This window comes from Carassius auratus, chromosome 8 (assembly GCF_003368295.1).
Source record: "Carassius auratus strain Wakin chromosome 8, ASM336829v1, whole genome shotgun sequence".
NCBI classification, from domain to species: domain Eukaryota; kingdom Metazoa; phylum Chordata; class Actinopteri; order Cypriniformes; family Cyprinidae; genus Carassius; species Carassius auratus.
Genome location: NC_039250.1, coordinates 20,861,683 through 20,883,314, shown reverse-complemented (window position 1 = coordinate 20,883,314; position 21,632 = coordinate 20,861,683). Strand labels below are relative to the sequence as shown.

Below are 21,632 nucleotides of genomic sequence, written 5' to 3'. Positions count from 1 at the left end.
TTGAAATGTGTCTGAAATGTGTCATCAAATGTGTCTGTTTTTATTCATTCTGTTAGGCTGTACCAACTCTCTAAAGCTGGCAAGCTTTGTGTCCCCGCTATGAATGTCAATGATTCTGTCACCAAGCAGAAGTTTGATAATCTGTACTGCTGCAGGGAGTCCATCTTGGATGGGTAAGACACCTGCAATGCTGAGATATGCCTTTTTAAATATATGTGTATATATATATGTGTATAGTATATCTTCCTCTGACCTCTTACCAAGTATAAATAAAGCTCATATAAGGAGGAGTATAATCACGGTTAACTTCATCTTTCCTCTTAGTCTGAAGAGGACGACAGATGTGATGTTTGGTGGGAAGCAGGTGGTGGTTTGTGGTTATGGAGAGGTAAGGCCACATCTGCACTTTTGCAAAATGCCCCAAAGATAATCTTCATAATGCAAAAAATAATCTCAAAATTGCCAGACCTTATTTACTACAAGCACAGATATTTTCAGAACATTTCTGTGTTTTATTTTCATTCTTGTATTGATTCTGATGTAGGTGGGAAAAGGTTGTTGTTCTGCTCTGAAAGCGCTTGGAGCCATTGTGTGTGTGACAGAGATTGACCCTATATGTGCTCTTCAAGCTTGGTAAGATAAACACACCCACAAAAATGAGCTACATTTCAACCAAACACCATGTGCTATATATTAGTACTATATATAATATTATAGTATTTAATAATATTTTGAATTGGCTTTAATTTTATATTTTTTGTTTAGGTTTGAGCAATTTTGTTGTGATTTTGTCATTTTTAATTGCTTTATAAAATGTATTTTTATGTCAGTTAAATGCATATTACCCATATTAGCCAAACACATGGCCGTGGGAAGTATTTGCACAGGAAGTCTGTGAACAAGCCGATGTGCTTATTCATTTGTTTCTATCTCCCACACAGTATGGACGGCTTCAGAGTGGTGAAGCTGAATGAGGTGGTTCGCCAAATGGACATGGTGATCACCTGCACAGGTACGTCTGGTTACAGCCGGCTCGCTTCCACTTTCAAATCCATTTCCTCTATTCCATGCGGCTCTTAGCAGCACAACACATCCTCCCAGATGCCCTTGCATTGAGTTGCTGTAAACGGTTCACCCTTTGACAGCTGTATTAGTCTGTACTCTGTAGTCTGGGAAATAAGTATTGCTCAGCAAAAGATAAAGTATTTGTTTAAAACACAGTAAAGAGATATTGAGGTTTAGATCAGTTATGCATGGTCTCAGCTAGTCAAAGGCACAGCTTTGTAATAAATGTAAGTTTTATTTAAGTGTTGTTTTTATTAGTATGCACAAATAATGTGTATTGAGGTTTCCTGTCTGTTTCTATAGGGAACAAAAATGTGGTGACTAGGGAGCACTTGGATCGAATGAAGAACGGCTGTATTGTGTGTAACATGGGCCATTCCAACACTGAGATTGATGTGGTGAGTGAGTCTCAATCTTTAACGGGTGAAAATATTTTTGTGTTATTTATGAGGAGGTGCCATTTGCTCCTGCTGTATTGTACTTTATTGGTGAATTTAGTCCAGGGAAAATTCTTTTTAGGTGTTCCATGAGCAGCAGGCACACTTAATTAATCTGAAAGCCTCTTAGCAGCATGTTTCCGATGACAAAGTGGTGTTCATAGTGAAGGCATTTGCGTGTGTGTGTGGTGTAACGTTGCAGGTTTATCAGACTGTACTGTACAGAAGTGAAAGCGAGTCTTAGTTTGTGTGCGCTCATGTGTGTCTGTTGTTTCTCTGTTCCAGGCGAGTCTGAGGACTCCAGAGCTCACCTGGGAAAGGGTGCGCTCACAGGTCGACCACGTCATCTGGCCTGACGGGAAACGAGTGATTTTACTGGCAGAGGTCTTTCCTTCTTCTCTTTTTTTCATGAATGAGTGCCAGTTATATGATGGATGGAGTCTACTTTTTATGCAACAATAGACATATTTGTCACATTTGTATGGCAGTCTGAGTTTAAGACTGCTTAATGTTATTTAAACACAAAGAAACAAAACAGTGCAGGATGTGTCCTGAACAAGTCGAGACGAGCAAGTTGTTAGGCACAATACAATGCCGAATTTAGTTGTTTTCACTGTTATCGAGCAATGCCACAAATTGTGGCATTAAAGCTGCGGTAGGGAACTTTTGACGCTCTAGCGGTTAATAAACAGAACTGCTTGCGTCTTGCGGAAGAACATTGTAGCCGGATCTACTTCTCTCTGTTTATGTCTATGAAGAATCACTAAGGTACTGGGTTACTCCGCCACGGTACCCCTGAAGCAATCTAAAATAGTCTGAATATAAACACTTATTATAGGTGCACCCTAGTGATTCAGGACAAGCTAAAAACACGGTTTGGAAAATGGATTCATGGTGTACTCGCTTATTTTATATATTTTTCTACATTGTGGACACAAACAAAGTTACGGACCGCAGCTCTGATTGGTTGATTTCTTACCGGGAGCGCATGACTTTCTGCAAATGGCAATAGGACCACTGGGAGGAGCCAGAGGAGCTTGATTTTTTTTTTTTTTTACATTTTATCTTTCTCATATTCTACTGTCAGGACATAATGACAGGTTTAACAAATATGTAAAAACTATATTTTTACAAAAGTTACCTACTGCAGCTTTAATATACTAATGTACATGTGTGATCATAAATGTATGTATATATGTATAATTTTTTGCTTTTTATCATGTATATTAAAAAATACACAGTCAAATAATATATAGTTATATTTTATATAATAACACAAGTTTGGTTATGATAAGTTACAAGTTTGGTGTCAGTAAGATTTTTTTTTCCAATAAATCTGTATTTATATTCAGCAATGATGCATTACATTGATCAAAATCTACTCTAAATAAGTTTATAATGTTACAATATATATATATATATATATATATATATATATATTTACAAAAATATATAGCAGCAATACTGTTTTCAATAGTGTTAATAAGAAGTGTTTTTTGAGCGCCGAATCAGCATTAAATGAATAAAATTATTTTTGAAGCATCATGTGACAATTAATCCTGGAGTAATGGCTGATGAAAATTTAGCTTTGCCAGTACAGGAATTTTAAATTACATTCACATATTTAAAAAAAAATAATATTTCACAATATTACAGTTTTCACAGTAATTTTGATCAAATAAATGCAGTTTTGCTGAGCACTAGAGATGTCCTTTTTCAAAAACATAAAAAAATCCTACTGTCCTTAAATTTTGAACAGGAGTATATGTTTTTAAAAAATATAATATTCGTCTTTTTTCCTTTTTTTACACAGCTTATGCACTTGATGCTATGTATAGTCATATGTTTTGGTTTGCATTAAAGTTCCAAAAAAGGGAAAAAAATTATCAAATAAAAATAAGAATTTAATTTTTAATCCAAAAGAGGTGTTTCCATGTGATTATATAATATCTAAAACATTTTCTGCTGTCAATCAATCCCAAACTAAACATCTGTTAGGGAAAAATAAGGCTTTTCATGAATCAATATATATATATTTTTTCCCTAACAGATGTTTAGTTTGTGTGCTCTCCTGGTGGATCACAGTAAATCTCAGTCATTTGTGTGCTGTTTTTAGGGCCGGCTCTTGAACCTGAGCTGCTCAACAGTCCCCTCATTTGTGCTATCAATCACAGCCACAACCCAGGTAATTTAACCTGTCACAATTTGAGTTTTAGCTGAAGTGCGTCTGTACCCTTTGTACAGATGAAATTTTATCCAGTTATGTAAGTAGTTCTGAGTACTGTTGCACAGCTGTATGATTTTTATGCCCTATTTAACATCTCTAATCGCAGGCTGTTGTGCGCTTTATTTTAATGTTAGGCTTTGGCCCTGATAGAGCTGTATAATGCACCAGAAAGTCGCTACAAACAGGATGTCTACCTGCTTCCCAAGAAAATGGGTAAGAACCAATCACTACTGCAACTCAAATAAAGCAGTCATGTGCATTAACTGTGATAAATCATGTCTGTGTGTGTTTCAGATGAATATGTGGCCAGCTTGCACCTACCCAATTTCGATGCACATCTTACAGAGCTATCAGATGAACAGGCCAAATATATGGGCCTGAATAAGAACGGACCCTTTAAACCAAATTACTACAGGTATGAGAGAGGCTTTAAAACACCCCATATTAATTATGACTGATAGTTTATGTACAATATACATATTTGAACTGTTATGTACATCATTCTCAACAAATACCTGAGAATAAAATGTTTGGTCACTTACTGCCCTCTGCTGGATGTCTATCAAGACTCACAAAACTAATTTTTCAGAAATCTTTGATTAATAGAAAGTTCAAAGTAGAAATCTTTGGTAATATAATGATGTCTTTACTATCATTTTGATAAATTGGACACCAGATTTTTGAATGGTAGTGTAACTCATAACAATCAATGAAAACAAACAATTTCATATTGTGAACATACTTCATACCAGACTGAACAGTTTTCTGTTGTTATACTTACAGATATTAGTGTGACTGAATGGATTCAGCCTTCGTCAAAGATGGAGAGACCTGCATTAACCAGTGAAGCATAAGATTTATTTTCTATTAATATACATTTCTTAAAACAAAACTTGATTTTACTGAATGTTATTCTTATTTAATAGTGTTACTAATGTCCAGTGACAAAATATACATTCATGTCACTTTTAGGCTTATGTGCATTGTTAGAATTCATGTAATATAGCATTTGTTGTAAATCATTATTTAACCTAAAATATGAAAAGGACCACTGTATATGGTTTTAAAAATGTGCCAAATATTGGTTATAGTTACTGATCAAATAAGATGATTGATGATTATTACTATGCTTTGTTTTTACATGGTTATTATATTCACCCAAGGTTATGCTATACTCAATTGTTCATGACAAAAAAAAAGTTTTTTGTGGCTTTATATTATTAAAATGTTAGCCTCAGCATAATATTCCTGATTTATAGCTCTTACATAAGAAAATATAAAAGCTTTTTTTGACTGAATGTACTGTGTGTATTACTGCTAAAAGCTAGATTGTTCTGGCAATATGATACACACCACTGTGTGCAGAAACTTCAGTGACCAGGCAGCACATGCTGCTAAATATACCCCACTTGGGGGATTTTATGGATTCTTTTCCCTTTCACGTTCTCACACACTTCCATCATCTCTGTGGCCTTTTACAAATTCTGCTATTAAAATAAAATAGACCATTATATGTTATTTAGGCCAGGCTTTGAAGAAAATAAATGTAACCACAGTTGAAAATAGATTTTGGGATATTCTGTGAGACTTTTGCAGAATATTATTGACCCCCAACATACCCACACATAGCCACAAAAAGCACACATATCTAGATTACCATCTCTAGGGGACTGCAAATGTCTTAAGCAAATATCACTGTGAATGCTGTCATTTGAATATTTGCCTCATCTGCACTTTGTGATTTACCTTTGCATACATCATTTGTCAGATATGTGATGTCATCGAATCCCTGCATTAAAGATCTTGCTGTCACAATATGCTTTTTGACTCATATTTATGCTATTAATATCACAAACGTTTTACTATCATTGTGTAGGAAGCTTATTACATTTTATGTTAACACCAATGCAACAATATTGCTTTTTACGATAAGAGATTAGCCACAAAGGAATCTGGGCGGGAAAATGTAAGAAATTAAAGTTTTATACAAGACAAAAAGTGAACATCTGGTCGCCCAAAAAAGACAATTCGTTCTCGAGCCTATTCAACTGCCCTATTTTAAACTGTAGGCTAAAATGTAAAATCATTCAAATATATAAAAATTAATACCAAACTACTATGATTAGTCCGTCATTGCCACCACTGAGAAATGTAACAGAAATCAAACGACAGACAAGGCTTTAACATTAACAGAACGCTTTAAAGAATATACTTCCGATTATAAACACCGTAACGAGCGGTTTTAAAAGCAGTTTAAAAAAAAGAAAAAGTAAAATTATAATTTTAAACATTGTCTAGCCCCGCCCACCTGTTGCATAGTAATCACGGTTCTACCAGCTCATTCCGTTTCTATATTTGGAGCGCTGACGTTTCTTAGTGCGCGCCTGGAAACTTCAGGACTCAGTCAGCCTCTAAAGTTACCGCCAGAGTCGAGAGAAGGGTAGTCTTTCTAGAAGCAGCATGGGATGTATAAAACAGTCCGTGTTGCTCAGGCTGAGGCAGTCAAAACAAGACAACTCGATCAACCTGAAGCAAAGCAGAGCTGAAGACTCCGCTCTCTGAAGCGCTAAAAGAAACTCACAAGACCTGTAAGTGACTCTTTGAGTTAACTTTTACATCTCTTTTTATGTATATTATCATTTATACATGTTGTAAATTTTCTATACAAATTAAAAGTATAGCTATCAACTTTAAATAGACTTTTTGCATTATTCAGCAAGTTGTTTATAATACTTTGAGATGACAGTCAATAATATTTTATATATATTTATATTTAATTATTAATTTAAATTGTTGGATTAATACTATTAATGGTTATTATTAAATAGCTCAAGATAGATATCCCCCCTTTGTATTGCAGGTGATATTTACTATTGATAATCAAGATGTCTAAAGGTGTGTCCATTGGCATTGATCTGGGAACCACTTACTCCTGTGTGGGGGTGTTCCAGCATGGCAAGGTGGAAATCATTGCTAATGATCAAGGAAACAGAACCACTCCAAGCTACGTTGCCTTCACAGACACAGAAAGACTCATCGGAGATGCTGCCAAGAACCAGGTCGCCATGAACCCCAACAACACCGTATTTGATGCCAAACGACTGATCGGAAGGAAGTTCGATGATCCAGTGGTCCAGTCGGACATGAAGCTTTGGCCCTTCAAGGTCATCTCAGAAGACGGCAAACCAAAAGTTGAAGTTGAGTACAAAGGAAAAACCAAGACATTCTACCCTGAGGAGATCTCATCCATGGTCCTAGTCAAAATGAGAGAGATCGCTGAGGCCTACCTGGGTCAGAGGGTCAATAACGCCGTCATCACGGTCCCAGCATACTTTAACGACTCTCAGAGGCAAGCGACCAAAGACGCGGGGGTGATAGCCGGATTGAATGTGTTGCGAATTATCAATGAGCCCACAGCGGCTGCCATCGCCTATGGGCTTGACAAGGGCAGGAGAGGAGAGAGGAACGTCCTGATCTTCGACCTGGGTGGAGGCACCTTTGATGTGTCCATCCTGACGATTGAGGATGGGATCTTTGAAGTGAAAGCCACAGCAGGAGACACTCACCTGGGTGGGGAGGACTTCGACAACCGGATGGTGAAGCACTTTGTTGAAGAGTTTAAGAGGAAGCACAAGAAGGACATCAGTCAGAATAAGAGAGCAGTGAGAAGGCTTCGCACAGCCTGCGAAAGAGCAAAAAGGACCCTCTCATCTAGCACTCAGGCCAGCATCGAGATCGATTCCCTGTTTGAAGGCATTGATTTCTATACTTCCATCACTAGGGCTCGCTTTGAAGAGCTTAACGCTGAGCTCTTCAGAGGCACGCTGGAACCAGTCGAGAAGGCTTTGGGAGATGCTAAAATGGATAAGTCCCAGATCCATGATATTGTTCTGGTTGGCGGCTCCACCAGGATCCCCAAGATCCAGAAGCTTTTGCAGGATTTCTTCAATGGCAGGGATCTCAACAAGAGCATCAACCCAGATGAGGCGGTGGCATATGGAGCAGCGGTGCAGGCCGCCATCCTGATGGGCGACACCTCGGAAAACGTTCAGGACTTGTTGCTTCTGGACGTGGCTCCTTTGTCCTTGGGTATCGAGACAGCAGGAGGAGTCATGACTGCTCTCATCAAACGCAACACCACCATCCCCACCAAGCAGACACAGATCTTCTCCACATATTCTGATAACCAGCCAGGTGTCCTGATACAGGTGTTTGAAGGTGAAAGGGCCATGACCAAAGATAACAATTTGCTCGGCAAGTTTGAACTCACTGGTATCCCACCAGCGCCACGAGGCGTACCCCAAATTGAGGTGACCTTTGACATTGATGCCAATGGCATACTAAACGTATCAGCCGTGGACAAGAGCACAGGGAAAGAGAACAAAATCACCATCACCAACGACAAAGGGCGACTGAGCAAAGAGGAAATTGAGCGAATGGTGCAGGATGCAGAAAAGTACAAAGCTGAGGATGAGGTGCAGAGAGAGAAGATTGCTGCAAAGAATGCCTTGGAGTCTTACGCCTTCAATGTGAAGAATAGTGTTGAGGATGAAAAGCTGAATGGAAAGATTAGTGAAGAAGAAAGGAAGAAGGTCATTGATAAGTGTAAGGAGGTTATTACTTGGTTGGAGAACAATCAGCTGGCTGAAAAGGAAGAGTATGAGCACCATCAGAAGGAACTGGAAAGTGTGTGTAATCCAATCATCACTCGGCTCTATCAAGGAGGAGTTCCTCCTGCAGGTGGCTGTGGATTCCAAGCCCAGCCTGAACCACAGGGCCCCACCATTGAAGAGGTGGATTAAAGAGAAGAAACTGGCCTTACTACAGTGCAATATTACTTCAAGTATTAAATAAGATATGGTGGCCTTATGATACTCCAGAGCCAAGTTGCTTTATATCTTGTTTGCCAATGTGCATGAATTTAAATGTTGTAAGACAACTGTCTTTCAGCTGTGTCAGCTGAGAAATTAATTAATGGAGTGGAATAAATTAATATGCAATGCTTTGTTATAATTTATTATATGCATTTATTATTTAAAAGAATAAAATAAATAAACCAACCAATCCAGTGATTTTGTTTTTTTTTTCTCATTGAAGAAAGTAAGGTCGAAAATGCATGATGTTACACCTGCTCTACTTTTCTTGTACACTAGGTGACGTTGTTAGACAAACTAAAACTAACTTGGAAATTACTTCAAATTCAAAACATCAGATTCTTTATATTTATTTAATTGTAATATATATATATATATATATATATATATATATATATATATATATATATATATATATATAAAAATGTTTTTACTCAATGGACCCTTTCACGTTTCTGAGTTTGGATCAGGGTGAACTCCTCCTAATAAACTAGAATACTATTTTTATTTCATTATATTATATATAATATACATGTTAGGAGACAATTGTTAGCTTGAATGCAATGTAAGTGTTTTGGCTAAAAGCGTCTGCTAAATGCATAAAATAAATTTTAAAATGTAATTATTTTCTTCATCGGCAAAAAAAAAAAAACATATTCCAAAGGAGTATATAAAACAGAACGACAGAAATACAGAACGATTGATTAAGTCTGTCAGATTAGAAATATATCAAGACAGCAGCAGCAGGATAGCAAAACACAAAATATAGCCTATTGTTACAAAAACACATTCAATTCAAGAGGTTTACCATGTTTATGCGGAAATGCGTCATCGTGAAAAGGGGTCCATAATTTGATAAACAGAAGCTTTCCCCTGTACTAATCAAATTGAGCTCACGTTCATACGTGATGCAGCGCAGTAAGGGTTACTGAGGCGCTGGAGCATCATCATCATCATCATCCTCCCATGGGCTGTGTCGTCTTCCGATTGTCACAAGATGCAACAGATCTTTTCCAACAAACTGATGACACCGTCTCATCCTCCGCCAAAAGACGATTTGGCCTGATACAGATGTAAAATCAAAGTTATCATCGCATCGCAGAAATTATTCGGCAAGATTGAGCTTTTATTTTAAACTCACTCGTTGAGATTAAGGAATAATGCGCGCGCAGGTGACAGCCGGGTGTGATTCAATAATTCAACGACAAGGTGACGAGAATTTTGAAAGAGATCAAATGGAGAGTCATTTTTAGGGTAGTCTGACTTTTATTGGAACTAATTATTTTTTCTTTGTAAATACAGTGAGAAATGCCTAAACGCGCGTAAATGATACGCGGACGGTTTGCTCGTGTTTTGGTGTTTACTAACGTGCCAAAGTGTCCATGAATGAAGAACAACGCCAGCATCCACCCATAGACTGAGAATCTCGAAGAGTTTCTGCGTTAACAGGTGGTTCTTCGCGCTCTGATGGTCATGTTGACGGCGGAAACTCTCTACAGCTGTTCGACTCTCATAACTGACGACAGCCTCGCAGGTTTAGAAAGCCAAGAGAGTTAGCTACTAGGTAAAAGCCTCTCTATCTAAATCTATGATCAGCTCGGTGTGTGTTTCGTCGTACCGCGGGCGCAAGTCAGGCAACAAACCTCCTTCCAAATCATGTCTGAGGGAAGAGATGGCCAGAGGCGAAAACTCGGACAAAATCATCATCAACGTCGGCGGCACGCGCCACGAAACCTACAGGAGCACCCTTAGGACCATACCGGGCACGAGACTCGCCTGGCTCGCCGACACGGACCCCCAGGTGAACCCCCAGGTGAACCCGGCTTCAGACACGGGACAAACGCCCAGTGCCAGCGAATTCTTTTTTGACCGACACCCGGGCATATTCGGCTATGTGCTGAACTACTACAGGACCGGCAAGCTGCACTGCCCGGCGGATGTGTGCGGCCCTCTGTTCGAAGAGGAGTTGGCGTTTTGGGGCATCGATGAGACTGACGTGGAGCCCTGTTGCTGGATGACCTACCGCCAGCACAGGGATGCAGAAGAGGCGCTGGAGATCTTCGAACCGCCAGATCCGGAGGACGCGGAGGATGATCAGGACATGCCCAGACGCTTCGGCATTGAGGACAGCCCTGACCGCTCCAGGGGATGCTGCGAAGTTTGGCAACCAAAAATATGGGCGCTCTTTGAAGATCCATATTCATCGCGTGCAGCCCGGGTAAGGGATTAGAATGCATATTACACATTTCTTTGTGTAATATGCATTCATTCTCTTTTCCTTTTCAACAAATAGTCAAAGAGGAGATACATAACCTTTATCAGAGGTCAAAATAAAAATCACATGAGTTTATTTTTTTCTGTTCATTGTAACAATATAGGCTATACGCATATAAGCCCCCCTTTAGAACCTTTATTTAAGAGTTTACCGATACTTGACAGATTAGTTTTGTTTAAGATAGTTTTATTTAATATATCAGTTCCCCAAACCTGTATACACTCTTATGAAAAAACTGGGGCAGTACCCTTTTAAAAGGTACACATTTGTAAATTATTACTGCTATAAGGTGGACATAAGTATGTTAAAGGTACATATTAGTACCTAAAGTGTACATATTTCGGAAAGATATGAGATTAATAATGCTTTTTAAAAAGTAATAATGGAACACCAATTTGTAACGTATTCATGGAATAAGCCATAAACCGATCATGATATGCTTCCTTAAATTAGAAACCATTTTAATGTGACTGACAAAAATTGAATTGCATCTTGCAGTATTTAGTTTCAGTTACGCACTTCTAGGTGATGCATGCCAACAGGTGTTGCATTATGGCCATTAGATCTCTCAGTATTTACTCAATCTGTTAGTCAGCTTTAAATGAATGTCAGGATCATATCATCCTTCCTCTGTAGTCACCAGTGGAAACACAACTAGCTCCGACTGTCTGTTGAACTGCACCTGTCTCACAAACATGCACTCACCCAGATGCCACCTGCTCTAGTGTTAATGTCACACTCTGATGTCAGATGTGTGAAATCCTCTCTTGCTGTGATGGATGAATGTCACTCAGAGAACTTTCTGAGAGACAGAATGATTTATGATTAATTAAAACTCTTTCTGTGCCATATGCCCACTTATCAGATGTGTTCAAAGCTTTACAGCATTCAAATACATGTCTAAGTGACTCCTTTACTAGGGCCCAAGCACTGCAGTGCGAGGACCCTGATGGAATTGCTCCGTTTATTATTATAGGTTGGTGCTCTACTAGCAGATAAATGCACCAGAATAGCCTTTAAACCAGCCCTAGACCAGAGGATGTTTATGGAGGCCTGTGTCAGAGTGATCTTTAGAATTTGAGACTCAGTTTTAGGCAAATTCAATCTGTTTGTGTGTAAAAGGGAAAACAAGCATAAGAGAACATAGTATGGTGCTTTTAAAATGTCTTATTGTCAGTTTGAAGTCCATCAAATGATGGTGGGATGATGGACAGGAGTGATTCTCAGCAGGTGATATTGTGCAGCTATTAGAATAAAGTGTTTTATCCACTCACAGTCCTTTAGCTGGTTGGTTTGATTTATTTGTGTTATAATGTGCTCTGTCCTTTCTCACATTAGTCAGTCATGAATTGCTCGTCAGTGCATTTACTTGATCAAAAATACATAAAACTGTAGTGTTGTGAAATACTAGAATTTAACTCTTTTCTATTTTAATATATGTTACATGTAATTTATTCCTGTTATGACAAACCTGAAATTTCAGGAGCCATTACTCCAGTCTTCAGTGTCACACGATCCTTCAGAAATCATTGTAATATGATTTTGCGCTCAAGATACCATGATAAACATTGAAAACAGTTGTGCTGCTCAATAACTTTGTGATAACCATGATAAAAATAAAAATTCCCAGCATGCCTTGAACAAGAAAGTTCAAAAGAACGTAATTTTTGTAACATACAATAATCATTTGTGTCTTTGTAGAATACCAGTACAACAACAGCACAAAATAAATGTATTAAAAATATTAATTTCTTACTCATTTTATATTCGCATTTTATAGCTAATCATATCATTCATATGTGTTTCGAGGCAGATTTCAAGGTTGGATTCAGTTGTAATTACATCACAAGCAAGAGCACCCTTGGCAGAGCATACAGTTTCAGCCGTAATAAGCTGTTTAGATCGGTAATGTGAAAGCTTTTTATTGAAGGGCTTAATCTCTGTTACAGTATTGAACCCTGGACATTTGGCTACTTAATTTTGACAGAGAAATCAATTTCTTTCCTTAGAGAAAATTGGAGGTGATTAATTGCTTTAGTTGCTTGTCAAAGAGGTCATAAACAACAACAACAACAACAAAAAACAACAATGCTGTCATACAATATGTTTCTTTTCTTCAGGGTGTAACAGACATTGTGTTTCATTGATATGCAGTGTGTTTGTCACAGCTGAGCTGCTTTGATTGTTAACAAATACACAGCTGAGCCATTGCTGTGAGGCCCATCATTTCTTCATCATTATTAAGCTAGCTGCTTGTTTTCCTAATTAATTTAGATGATTTGTAGCATACAGGCCTGACAGACTTAATGGGAATGAAAGAAAACAAGTAATCGGGCAGAAAGAGGTGAGAGAGAACAGCCTTCTAAAGAATAAACCTCTCAGAGGAAACAAGATGACATTATATTCCAATTGTTCAGAAATGACTGAGCAAATGGTTGGGCTTCTTGGACCCTGCTATTCTTCGGCTCTCTCAATTATCTCTGCCTAGAGAGCATTATGTGCTGCAGGGCTAATGTTACCATATACTGACGGCTGCTCAGGCCAGCTAATACAGTTAGCAAGGAGGAAAAGCCATCAGGGCTTTTATTAATCACAGGATCCAAATGAGATTGAAACATTCAAAAATACCACTTTCCTAAAACGTATTTTCCCCTTGTTTTCCAATAGAAATATCAACAATTACTTTAATTGTTCAAATTAATAATTCAACCCATATGCAGGCTAGTCTAAGTAAATTAAATGGATAGTCAACTCAAATATGAAATTATTTACTCGCCTTATTTTTTTCTCCTAAAAAATTTTGTCCATACAAAAAAAAAACAAAAAAAACAAATTCTTTTGTCCATACAATGAAAGTTTCTTTCAAAATATCTGTTTTTTTGTTCCACATAAATAAGTCATAAAGATTTGGAGTGTCCCTTTAAGCTGTTCTTTAGCAGTTGACATTTGCTGGAGGTGTCTCAGTTGTTTTTGTTGGTTTGGTGAGTGTTTGCATGTGTCGTGAAAGCCCTGCGTCATAATTACAGCATTACATTCTCTCCGTCATGGTAATTAATCACTCACCGGGTAATTGGCCTAGGGCAGACACTGTCTGGATGTGTCAGACTACGCATTCTGGTGGCATGATTTTGAATGGTGGTTGGATATTAAAAACTCTAGTGGAGGAATTATGGACTGAACTAGGTCTGCATGATTCAGGAGAAAGATTTGGCCAACAGTGTGGTGCAGATATATGAAAATGACTTATAATTCTTATATGATTATGATTAATATAAATACTACTAAAATATATCAAACAAAAAAGTAAAGAGAATTGTAACAACACTATTTTATTATTCATATAAAAGGAGTGTTTAATAATAATAATAATATTTATTTTACATAAAATATTTATTTTGCATAAAATATTTATTTTACGGGAGACCTGTTAAAATGCTGATAAAAATCTGGGACTGCAATTTCTAAATTTTCATACAAACTAAGCTATCCAAAACTGAGTCCATGTCTTTAATATGAAGTGGAGATCATGGAGCAGGATTTACTGCAAACTAATGCAAGGTGCTCTGATCACAGTGCTGTTCTTCACTATGAAAACATGCTTCATATGTGATCTTGTATGTGAAGTAGCATGGCTATATTTGCAGCAATAACCAACAATACATTGTATGGGTCAAAATGTTCGTTTTGTTTTTCTTTTATGCCTAAAATCATTAAAACAAAGATTGTGTTCCATAAAGATATTTTGTATATTTCCTACCGTAAATATCAAAACCAAATTGCTAAGGACTTCATTTGGACAATTTTAAAGGAGATTTCCCCAATATTTAGATTATCCATACTTTAAGCTTCAGTCTGGATCCAGAATACCTGAGAAAAGATGATGCCAAACCCTCAGAGGACCTCAGATGTTGCCAACCGTGAAACAACATACAGAATTACCAAATTTAGTCATCACTGATAAGCTACTACTAAATATTGTAGAAACTTAATTTTCTGTAAAGTTGCTTTGCAACGATTTGTATCTTAAACATATAAATAAACTTGAATTAAATTGAACCAAACATAATTTAATATTCACAATGATTTTGTCGGCAATATAAAATTAACAACATTGTGATTTTTACATTTTGACCCAAACATTAACATTTTAAATCTACCTGGCTACAGTGGCTGGTTGAAATGATAAAATAAATAAATATGTCTAATTAAGCCATTTTAGAACAGATACATAATAATATCACACAAGCAGAAGTGGTGTTATCAGAAAATCAGCACAATTGTGATTCGTACAACAGTTCAATCATGAGTTCACTGTGGAGTCTCTATGCAACACTCTCATGTCATGAAGGTTCAATATGGCAAAACACAGAAACAAATAAAGACATAATTAGCGTAGCTGCTGTTCCAACAAAATAAAAATAATTAGTTTAACCAAAGCTAAAGAATAATAATACATATTTGATCAGATATGACGACAGTCCAAAACTATGAAATGCATTATTTAATTGCTTAGCCAAAGAGATGTGTTTTTAATTTAAATTTAAACAGAGAGAGTGTGTCTGAACACGAACATTATCATGAAGGCTGTTCCATGGTTTGGGATACAAATGCGACTTTGCTATCCTAGGTACTACCAAAAGTCCAGCATTTTGTGACCTTAAAGAGTGTATCTGAACTTTAAGAATTGGAGTAATATGATAATATTTTCTTGACCTGGTAAGGACTCTAGCTGTGCATTTTGGACTACCTGTAGCTTGGTTATTGAAGATGCAGTACAACCACCTAGCAGTGCATTACAATAGTCCAGTTTAGAGGTCAGGAATTCATGAATTAGCTTTTCTGCATCAGAAAAAGGTAACATGTTTTGTAGCTTGGCAATGTTTCTAAGATGGAAGAATGCTGTTTTTATATATCAAACATATAGGGTGGTGGTGGTGGTGGTGGTGGTGGCGCAGTGGATAAGACGCATGCCATTGGTCGGAGAGACCTGGGTTCGAATCCACTGTGAGACACCAATGTGTCCCTGAGCAAGACACTTAACCCCTAGTTGCTCCAGAGGCGTGCGACCTCTGACATATATAGCAATTGTAAGTCGCTTTGGATAAAAGCGTCAGCTAAATGACTAAATGTAAATGTTATAACATGGGAAGTATGGTTTTCAAAAGAAGTTGCTGTCTAATATAACACCCAGATTTTTACTGTAGAGGAAGTAAAAATACATTGTCTAGTTGCAAATTGTAATCTATGAGATTCTGTGTACTGTTTTTTTGGTCCAATAAGTAATATATCAGTCTTATCCGAATTTAATAGGAGAAAAATAATGGTCATCCAATCTTTTACATTTTTAACACACTCTGTTAGCTTAGATAATTTAGAAGATTCATCTCGTTGAGATATATTGTTGAGTATTATCAGCATAACAGTGGAAATTAATCCTATATTTTCTAATAATATTACAGAGTGGCAACATGTATATTGAAAATAGTAGAGGACCTAGGACAGATCCTTGTGGCACTCCATATTTTACTGGTGATAAATGAGATGACTCCCCATTTAAATAAACAATGTGGTAGTGATCAGACAGGTAAGATCTAAACCATATTAAAGCCTGCCCTTGAATACCTGTATAGTTTTGTTATCGATCTATGAGTATGTAGTGATCTATGGTGTCAAACGCAGCACCATATGTGAATTTTGATAGCACTGTACTGTATATTGCTCAGCCAAAATGCAGTTACACAAGGCTTTGCAAAAGTATTGAGACCAATTCTCTGATTTAATTGAAAAGCAAATTCAACCTTAAAGTGTATTGTTACTTTTCTAAGCAACGTAAAAATGTATACATAGACTTTTGTCTGCTGTTAAGAAAAATTTAAAATATGCAACTGCGTAAGTATTCGTGCCCTCATGATGTCGAAGATCTGAATTTATACAGGTGTAAATAATTGCTTCTAACTAAAGGTGATTCATTGCAATAACTGTTTTATTTTCTGTATAACATAGCACAGTAGATATGTTTGAATTGCTCTAGATTATGAACACTTCACTGAACTTAAAAAAAGACTAGGAATGAAATGTGTGCAAATGAAGCTCTTGCTTCTTAAATTGCCGGTTATTCTGTTGTGGTTTGGTTGATTTTACATCCTTTTCTCTCGGTCTCTCCCTCTCTCTCTCTTATTCATTCACTCTCTCTCACACACACACACACACACACACAGTGAAAAGTTTTTTTTTTTTTCTTGACCATTGTTGTATTGGCTTTTTGGGTGGGTGTTATGGCCTAAAATGATTTATCATTACAAATTGTATTGTTAAAGGAGTTTTTCAAGATATGACATAGTTTGGTGGAAGTAATGTATAACCCTAAAAACCAGGTAATTATTTAAAAAAAATTATTTTATGATTTATTTCCTTGAATGTGATTAACAAAGAATGAGATGCAAATAGTGTAGGAATATAATATGTACATAATGGTAATCTTTTGGACAACTGTCAAGTTAGCAGTCTTCCCCATGATTGTGTAGCCTACAGAACTAGACTGACAGACCATTTAAAGGCCTTTGCAGGTGTTCTGAGTTAATTAGCTGATTAGAGTGTGGCACCAGGTGTCTTCAATAGTGAACCTTTTCAAAATATTCTAGTTTTCTAATTTTCAGATACTGAATTTGGGATTTTCCTTGGTTGTCAGTTACAATCATCAAAATTAAAAGAAATAAACATTTGAAATATATCAGTCTGTGTGTAATGAATGAATATAATATACAAGTTAACTTTTTGAATGAAATTAGTGAAATAAATCAACTTTTTTTATGATATTCTAATTATATGACCAGCACCTGTACAATATACCATTCAAAAGTTTAGAGTGAGTATGATTTCTTTCTTTCCTTTTTTTTTTTTAAAGGGGGGGTGAAATGCTCGTTTTCACTCAATATCCTGTTAATCTTGAGTACCTATAGAGTAGTACTGCATCCTTCATAACTCCAAAAAGTCTTTAGTTTTATTATATTCATAAGAGAAAGATAGTCCAACACACAATCGTGACCCTTTTTCGTTGGGACTGCATTATCCTTAAGAAATAAACGATGTGCAAATCCGACGTCAAACTGGGCCTTGTTTGTAAAACAAGCATCTTCGAAATGCAGGGAACAAACACAAACACTTGCACAACTCCGTTGATGCTCTGTAAAAATAAACTCCGTCCACTGGTCCCTTAATGCTGTTTTTTTTTTGGTAATCTGTGCAGGGTTGTCTTGCCCTGGCAACCAAAAACACACTTCTGTGACATTTCGCGACGCTCTCGCTCTGATCAGTGAACGAATGTGCTCAGCCTCTCAGTGCTGTGCTATACGGGAGCTCGCGCTCTTCCGGAACAAAAAAACTCCTTCAAACGTAATTAATTAATTTTAATTAATTAACGCAATAAATTCATTTTTGAAACTTTGTCCATGTTTAGCATGGGAATCCAACTCTTTAACAGTGTGAAAAACTCAGTATGCATGAAATAGCATTTCATCCCCCCTTTAAGAGATTATAAAAATGTATGGTTTTATATTCACTATTATAGGTGTCAGACTTGGCAAGTTAATTGAAATTAAGAAATATATTGTGATTAAATTTTGGCCAAATTGTCCAGCCCTAGCGTGGAAGAGTCTTAACTTTTATAAAGAATATCTCTTTGGGTTTGAGATATTAGTCTTTGCAGCTTTAGGTATCTTATCTATTCACGAACAGCTTGTTACACTCCAAATAGAAAGGAAAACTTCAAATGGCATCACTGACCCTTTAAACAGTGACTTACACACTGAAATGTCACTGCAGTTTGTTGGCAAGGTGCTGGATTTAAAGAACCCCCCCATTTATTGTAATTATGTAATCTTGACATCATGTAAACTGTATTCGAAAAAAATAAATCAAGTCGTAAATATTAACGTTTAAACAGTAGACTCGAGCGAATATTCATTGCTGTATGTATCTTTCTAATAAAATTCACAACAAATTTATACCTGCACAAGTTGGTCCAGGAATGCAGTGTGCAGTGCTCTGCAGTCTGAGCCTTATATGAGCACAATGACAGTGTGTAAATAAAGGACTTGTGTCTCCAGCACTTTTGTTGTTCTGTGCCACAGTATGAACAGGATGGCTTTGTCTGTTTAGAAGTGGGGTAAACCATTTGGCATTTAGATAAACCGAAATGTAGATATCCTTTCTAGGCTAAACTTGCTCACAGACCTATACTCACAGCCTGCTGCCATGAGACGTTCACTGCAATGTTTTGTAATGTTGGGGCCGATTGTGTTTGAGAAAAGCACTTATGTGTTTGATGTGAACACCACCAAAAAAAAATTATGTTTATTATTTATAACAATGAAGAATAAAGATGAAAAAAATCTTTTAAAGTAACTTTGAAATTTAACATTAACTTTGCAACCCATTTTATTTACATGATGTTGTATTTCTGAGGGAAACAGGATATTAAATGAGAAAAGGGTTGGTGACTTCAGTTGAAAAAGGGAAATAATAATATTAGTGGAGCAAGTGATTACATTTTCAAGAAAGATTATGAATGTAAACCTTATTTGTTGTTTGTAATAATGTGCACTGATGAATCATTCACAACAGTGGCATGGCTAAGGGCCAGGGTGGAACTCACTTACTCGGATTGAAGGCCGGTCCACCCAATCAAATCAGATAGATTTTTTATTACAATTTTTTTTTGTGGGAAAGAAAAAAATAACCTGCATAAATGACAATAAGAAGAAGAACATAAGAACTACTTGCTTGTGTAAATATTAGGGGTGTCAATATTAACGATGCATTGCGTCGACGTGGACAATTCTGCATCGATGCAGTAATAGACCATAATCGATTATAGCCTATGATGTCATTCTTATATGCAATGGTCACGCAAGTACTAAATATGCACTCTCAATTTTTAAATTGGAGCTTGGCTTTTTTCCGCATGTGGCATGTGTGTGCACCAGAATCAAATGAGGAGGCCTTTATTGCACAGAATATGCGCTGTGAGACACGTGCTCATTGCTTTGCAGTGCTTCCATTCACTGTTGCTTTAGTCTTTTACTTTAGATATGCTTTAATTTCTGCCGTTTGGAATGCAGTATGTATTAGATGCACGAAACTCACGTACTGACAGACTTTCATGTGCGCCGAGTTTGTTTGTTCTGAAGCTCGCGGCTGTGGTTAAATGCACTTGCATTTACTTTTTTGATACGAAATTGATGTAAACACAGTCAGTTCTGTTTTCAGAACAGGACAAAACCTCTGATATGTAGAAGTAGATATGTGCGTTAGTGTAAATGCAGTCTATTAAAGCTGCCAGTGTCTATGATCTCATCAGCAATAATCAAATGGCAATAATGCTGAGAAAAAAGTAAAACCATAACTATGATTATGTTTAAACTTTTGATTCTTAAAGCACTCCCAAATACTGAGCAAAGTACTTTTTGTTTATCACTTTGTCTTTCCCCTCTTATTACTTTATATTTGCTTATATCTTTTGAAGCTATATGTATTGTTAATTCTTAATGATAGTTAATTATATATGAATTAAACTAATTATTTAAAAAGTAGCCTGCTTATATAATTTTATAAAAATGTATAAAATAAATTTGATGTAATAGTGATGCATTATGATGCATCGTGATATCGAATTGAATCGAATTGTTGACATGGTAATCATAATCGAATTGAATTTAATCGTGATACCAGTGCCGATTCACAGCCCAGTAAACATCATGAGAAGTACTAATTTCCTGGTGGATGAGCACTGTTCTTCTTGTTGTGCACTTCATTTCTGTTGCGAATGGTAAATGCTAGAGCCTGACTAGCGCAATCCATCCAATCGGAATTTTCAAATGATGTTGGAAAAACACTGCATTATCATGACATGATCGGATCTTTTGCAAATATGTGTGATCCACTATGGTTTACTAATGTTTTGTGAAGCTACAAATCAAAACATTGCCAAAAAGACATATTTGTTGTGTACTGTTTACTTTACTTTGTATTGTTTCTCTACCCGAAAAATCATGCTTGTTCTGTTTATCAGAGAATACTGAAAAAAATGTGTATGCTTACAAATCAGCATGTGCAACATCACAGGAATGAATTTCATAAAAAAAAAAAAAAAAAGTAATAATATTTTACTGTATTTTAAAAAAAATCAGAAACACATAATTACCTACCCCATATTTTTGATAGTTATTTGTTTAGATAAATTCTGTAGGGTTGCCTTGTTTTTATGTTTTTTTTTTTTTTTTATGGATTTATTTTTGATTAGTAACATTGTTTATTTAAAATATTATCATATAGAAAACTGAAAATATAACAAAAAAAATTGTAGATCCTAGAGGGGACAAATATTTTTTGCTTGTTGAATTGTTTTCACAGTTACCTTGCACAGTGACAGGCTTGTATGCACTGAAGAAATTCAAGCTCGAGGTCAAGGAGGCCAAGCGCAGAACAGCTTGATTCACAATTTAAATTATTCACCACTTTCATTCCTGGCCCATGGTTTATCTGACCCTGACCCAAGTGCATTTTACACTTGCATGTTACTGCTGTGACACATTGTGCTGTTAAAAAACCTGCCTTGACTTTCATCTTCCAACGTTCTTGCTCTCAGAAATGAGCATTCGTAAATGTACACACACAAAGCCAGTGCAGTGAAAAGCATCAAATGCACAAACACTGTTGTTCATGCAGAGAAAAGACCATCAAGTCTCTCTGGAGTA

At 36.6% G+C, this 21,632-nt stretch overlaps 3 protein-coding genes across 7 annotated transcripts in view; all 3 read left to right on the top strand.

The window, feature by feature from the left end:
* Positions 1 to 21,632, top strand: part of LOC113107565 (S-adenosylhomocysteine hydrolase-like protein 1) — a 38,866-nt gene that overhangs the window by 16,497 nt on the left and 737 nt on the right. For 4 of the 5 annotated variants that reach the window (XM_026270164.1, XM_026270163.1, XM_026270166.1 and 1 more), the window contains exons 8-17: positions 57 to 173; positions 325 to 388; positions 545 to 633; positions 942 to 1,012; positions 1,369 to 1,463; positions 1,788 to 1,886; positions 3,619 to 3,687; positions 3,864 to 3,942; positions 4,024 to 4,144; positions 4,513 to 5,544. In XM_026270164.1, the coding sequence (XP_026125949.1) occupies positions 57 to 173; positions 325 to 388; positions 545 to 633; positions 942 to 1,012; positions 1,369 to 1,463; positions 1,788 to 1,886; positions 3,619 to 3,687; positions 3,864 to 3,942; positions 4,024 to 4,144; positions 4,513 to 4,519 (811 nt within the window). In that variant the 3' untranslated portion in view covers positions 4,520 to 5,544. Of the gene's footprint in view, positions 1 to 56; positions 174 to 324; positions 389 to 544; positions 634 to 941; positions 1,013 to 1,368; positions 1,464 to 1,787; positions 1,887 to 3,618; positions 3,688 to 3,863; positions 3,943 to 4,023; positions 4,145 to 4,512; positions 5,545 to 18,567; positions 18,574 to 21,632 lie in introns of those variants that run through there. The other variant, XR_003292681.1, reaches the window with a different exon arrangement.
* LOC113107563 (heat shock 70 kDa protein 1) lies at positions 6,132 to 8,784 on the top strand. Its single transcript, XM_026270161.1, has 2 exons — positions 6,132 to 6,317; positions 6,590 to 8,784. The coding sequence occupies exon 2, from the start codon at positions 6,615 to 6,617 to the stop codon at positions 8,529 to 8,531; it is 1,917 nt and encodes a 638-aa protein (XP_026125946.1). The 5' UTR covers positions 6,132 to 6,317; positions 6,590 to 6,614; the 3' UTR covers positions 8,532 to 8,784.
* Positions 9,481 to 21,632, top strand: part of LOC113107564 (potassium voltage-gated channel subfamily C member 1-like) — a 29,677-nt gene continuing 17,525 nt past the window's right edge. Inside the window, exon 1 of the mRNA XM_026270162.1 lies at positions 9,481 to 10,821. Within this exon, the coding sequence (XP_026125947.1) occupies positions 10,192 to 10,821 (630 nt within the window). The 5' untranslated portion in view covers positions 9,481 to 10,191. The remainder of the gene's footprint in view (positions 10,822 to 21,632) is intronic.

Bases quoted from the DNA above. Each gene is read 5' to 3' on its own strand.
- LOC113107563 (XM_026270161.1), top strand. From the start codon at position 6,615: ATGTCTAAAGGTGTGTCCATTGGCATTGATCTGGGAACCACTTACTCC.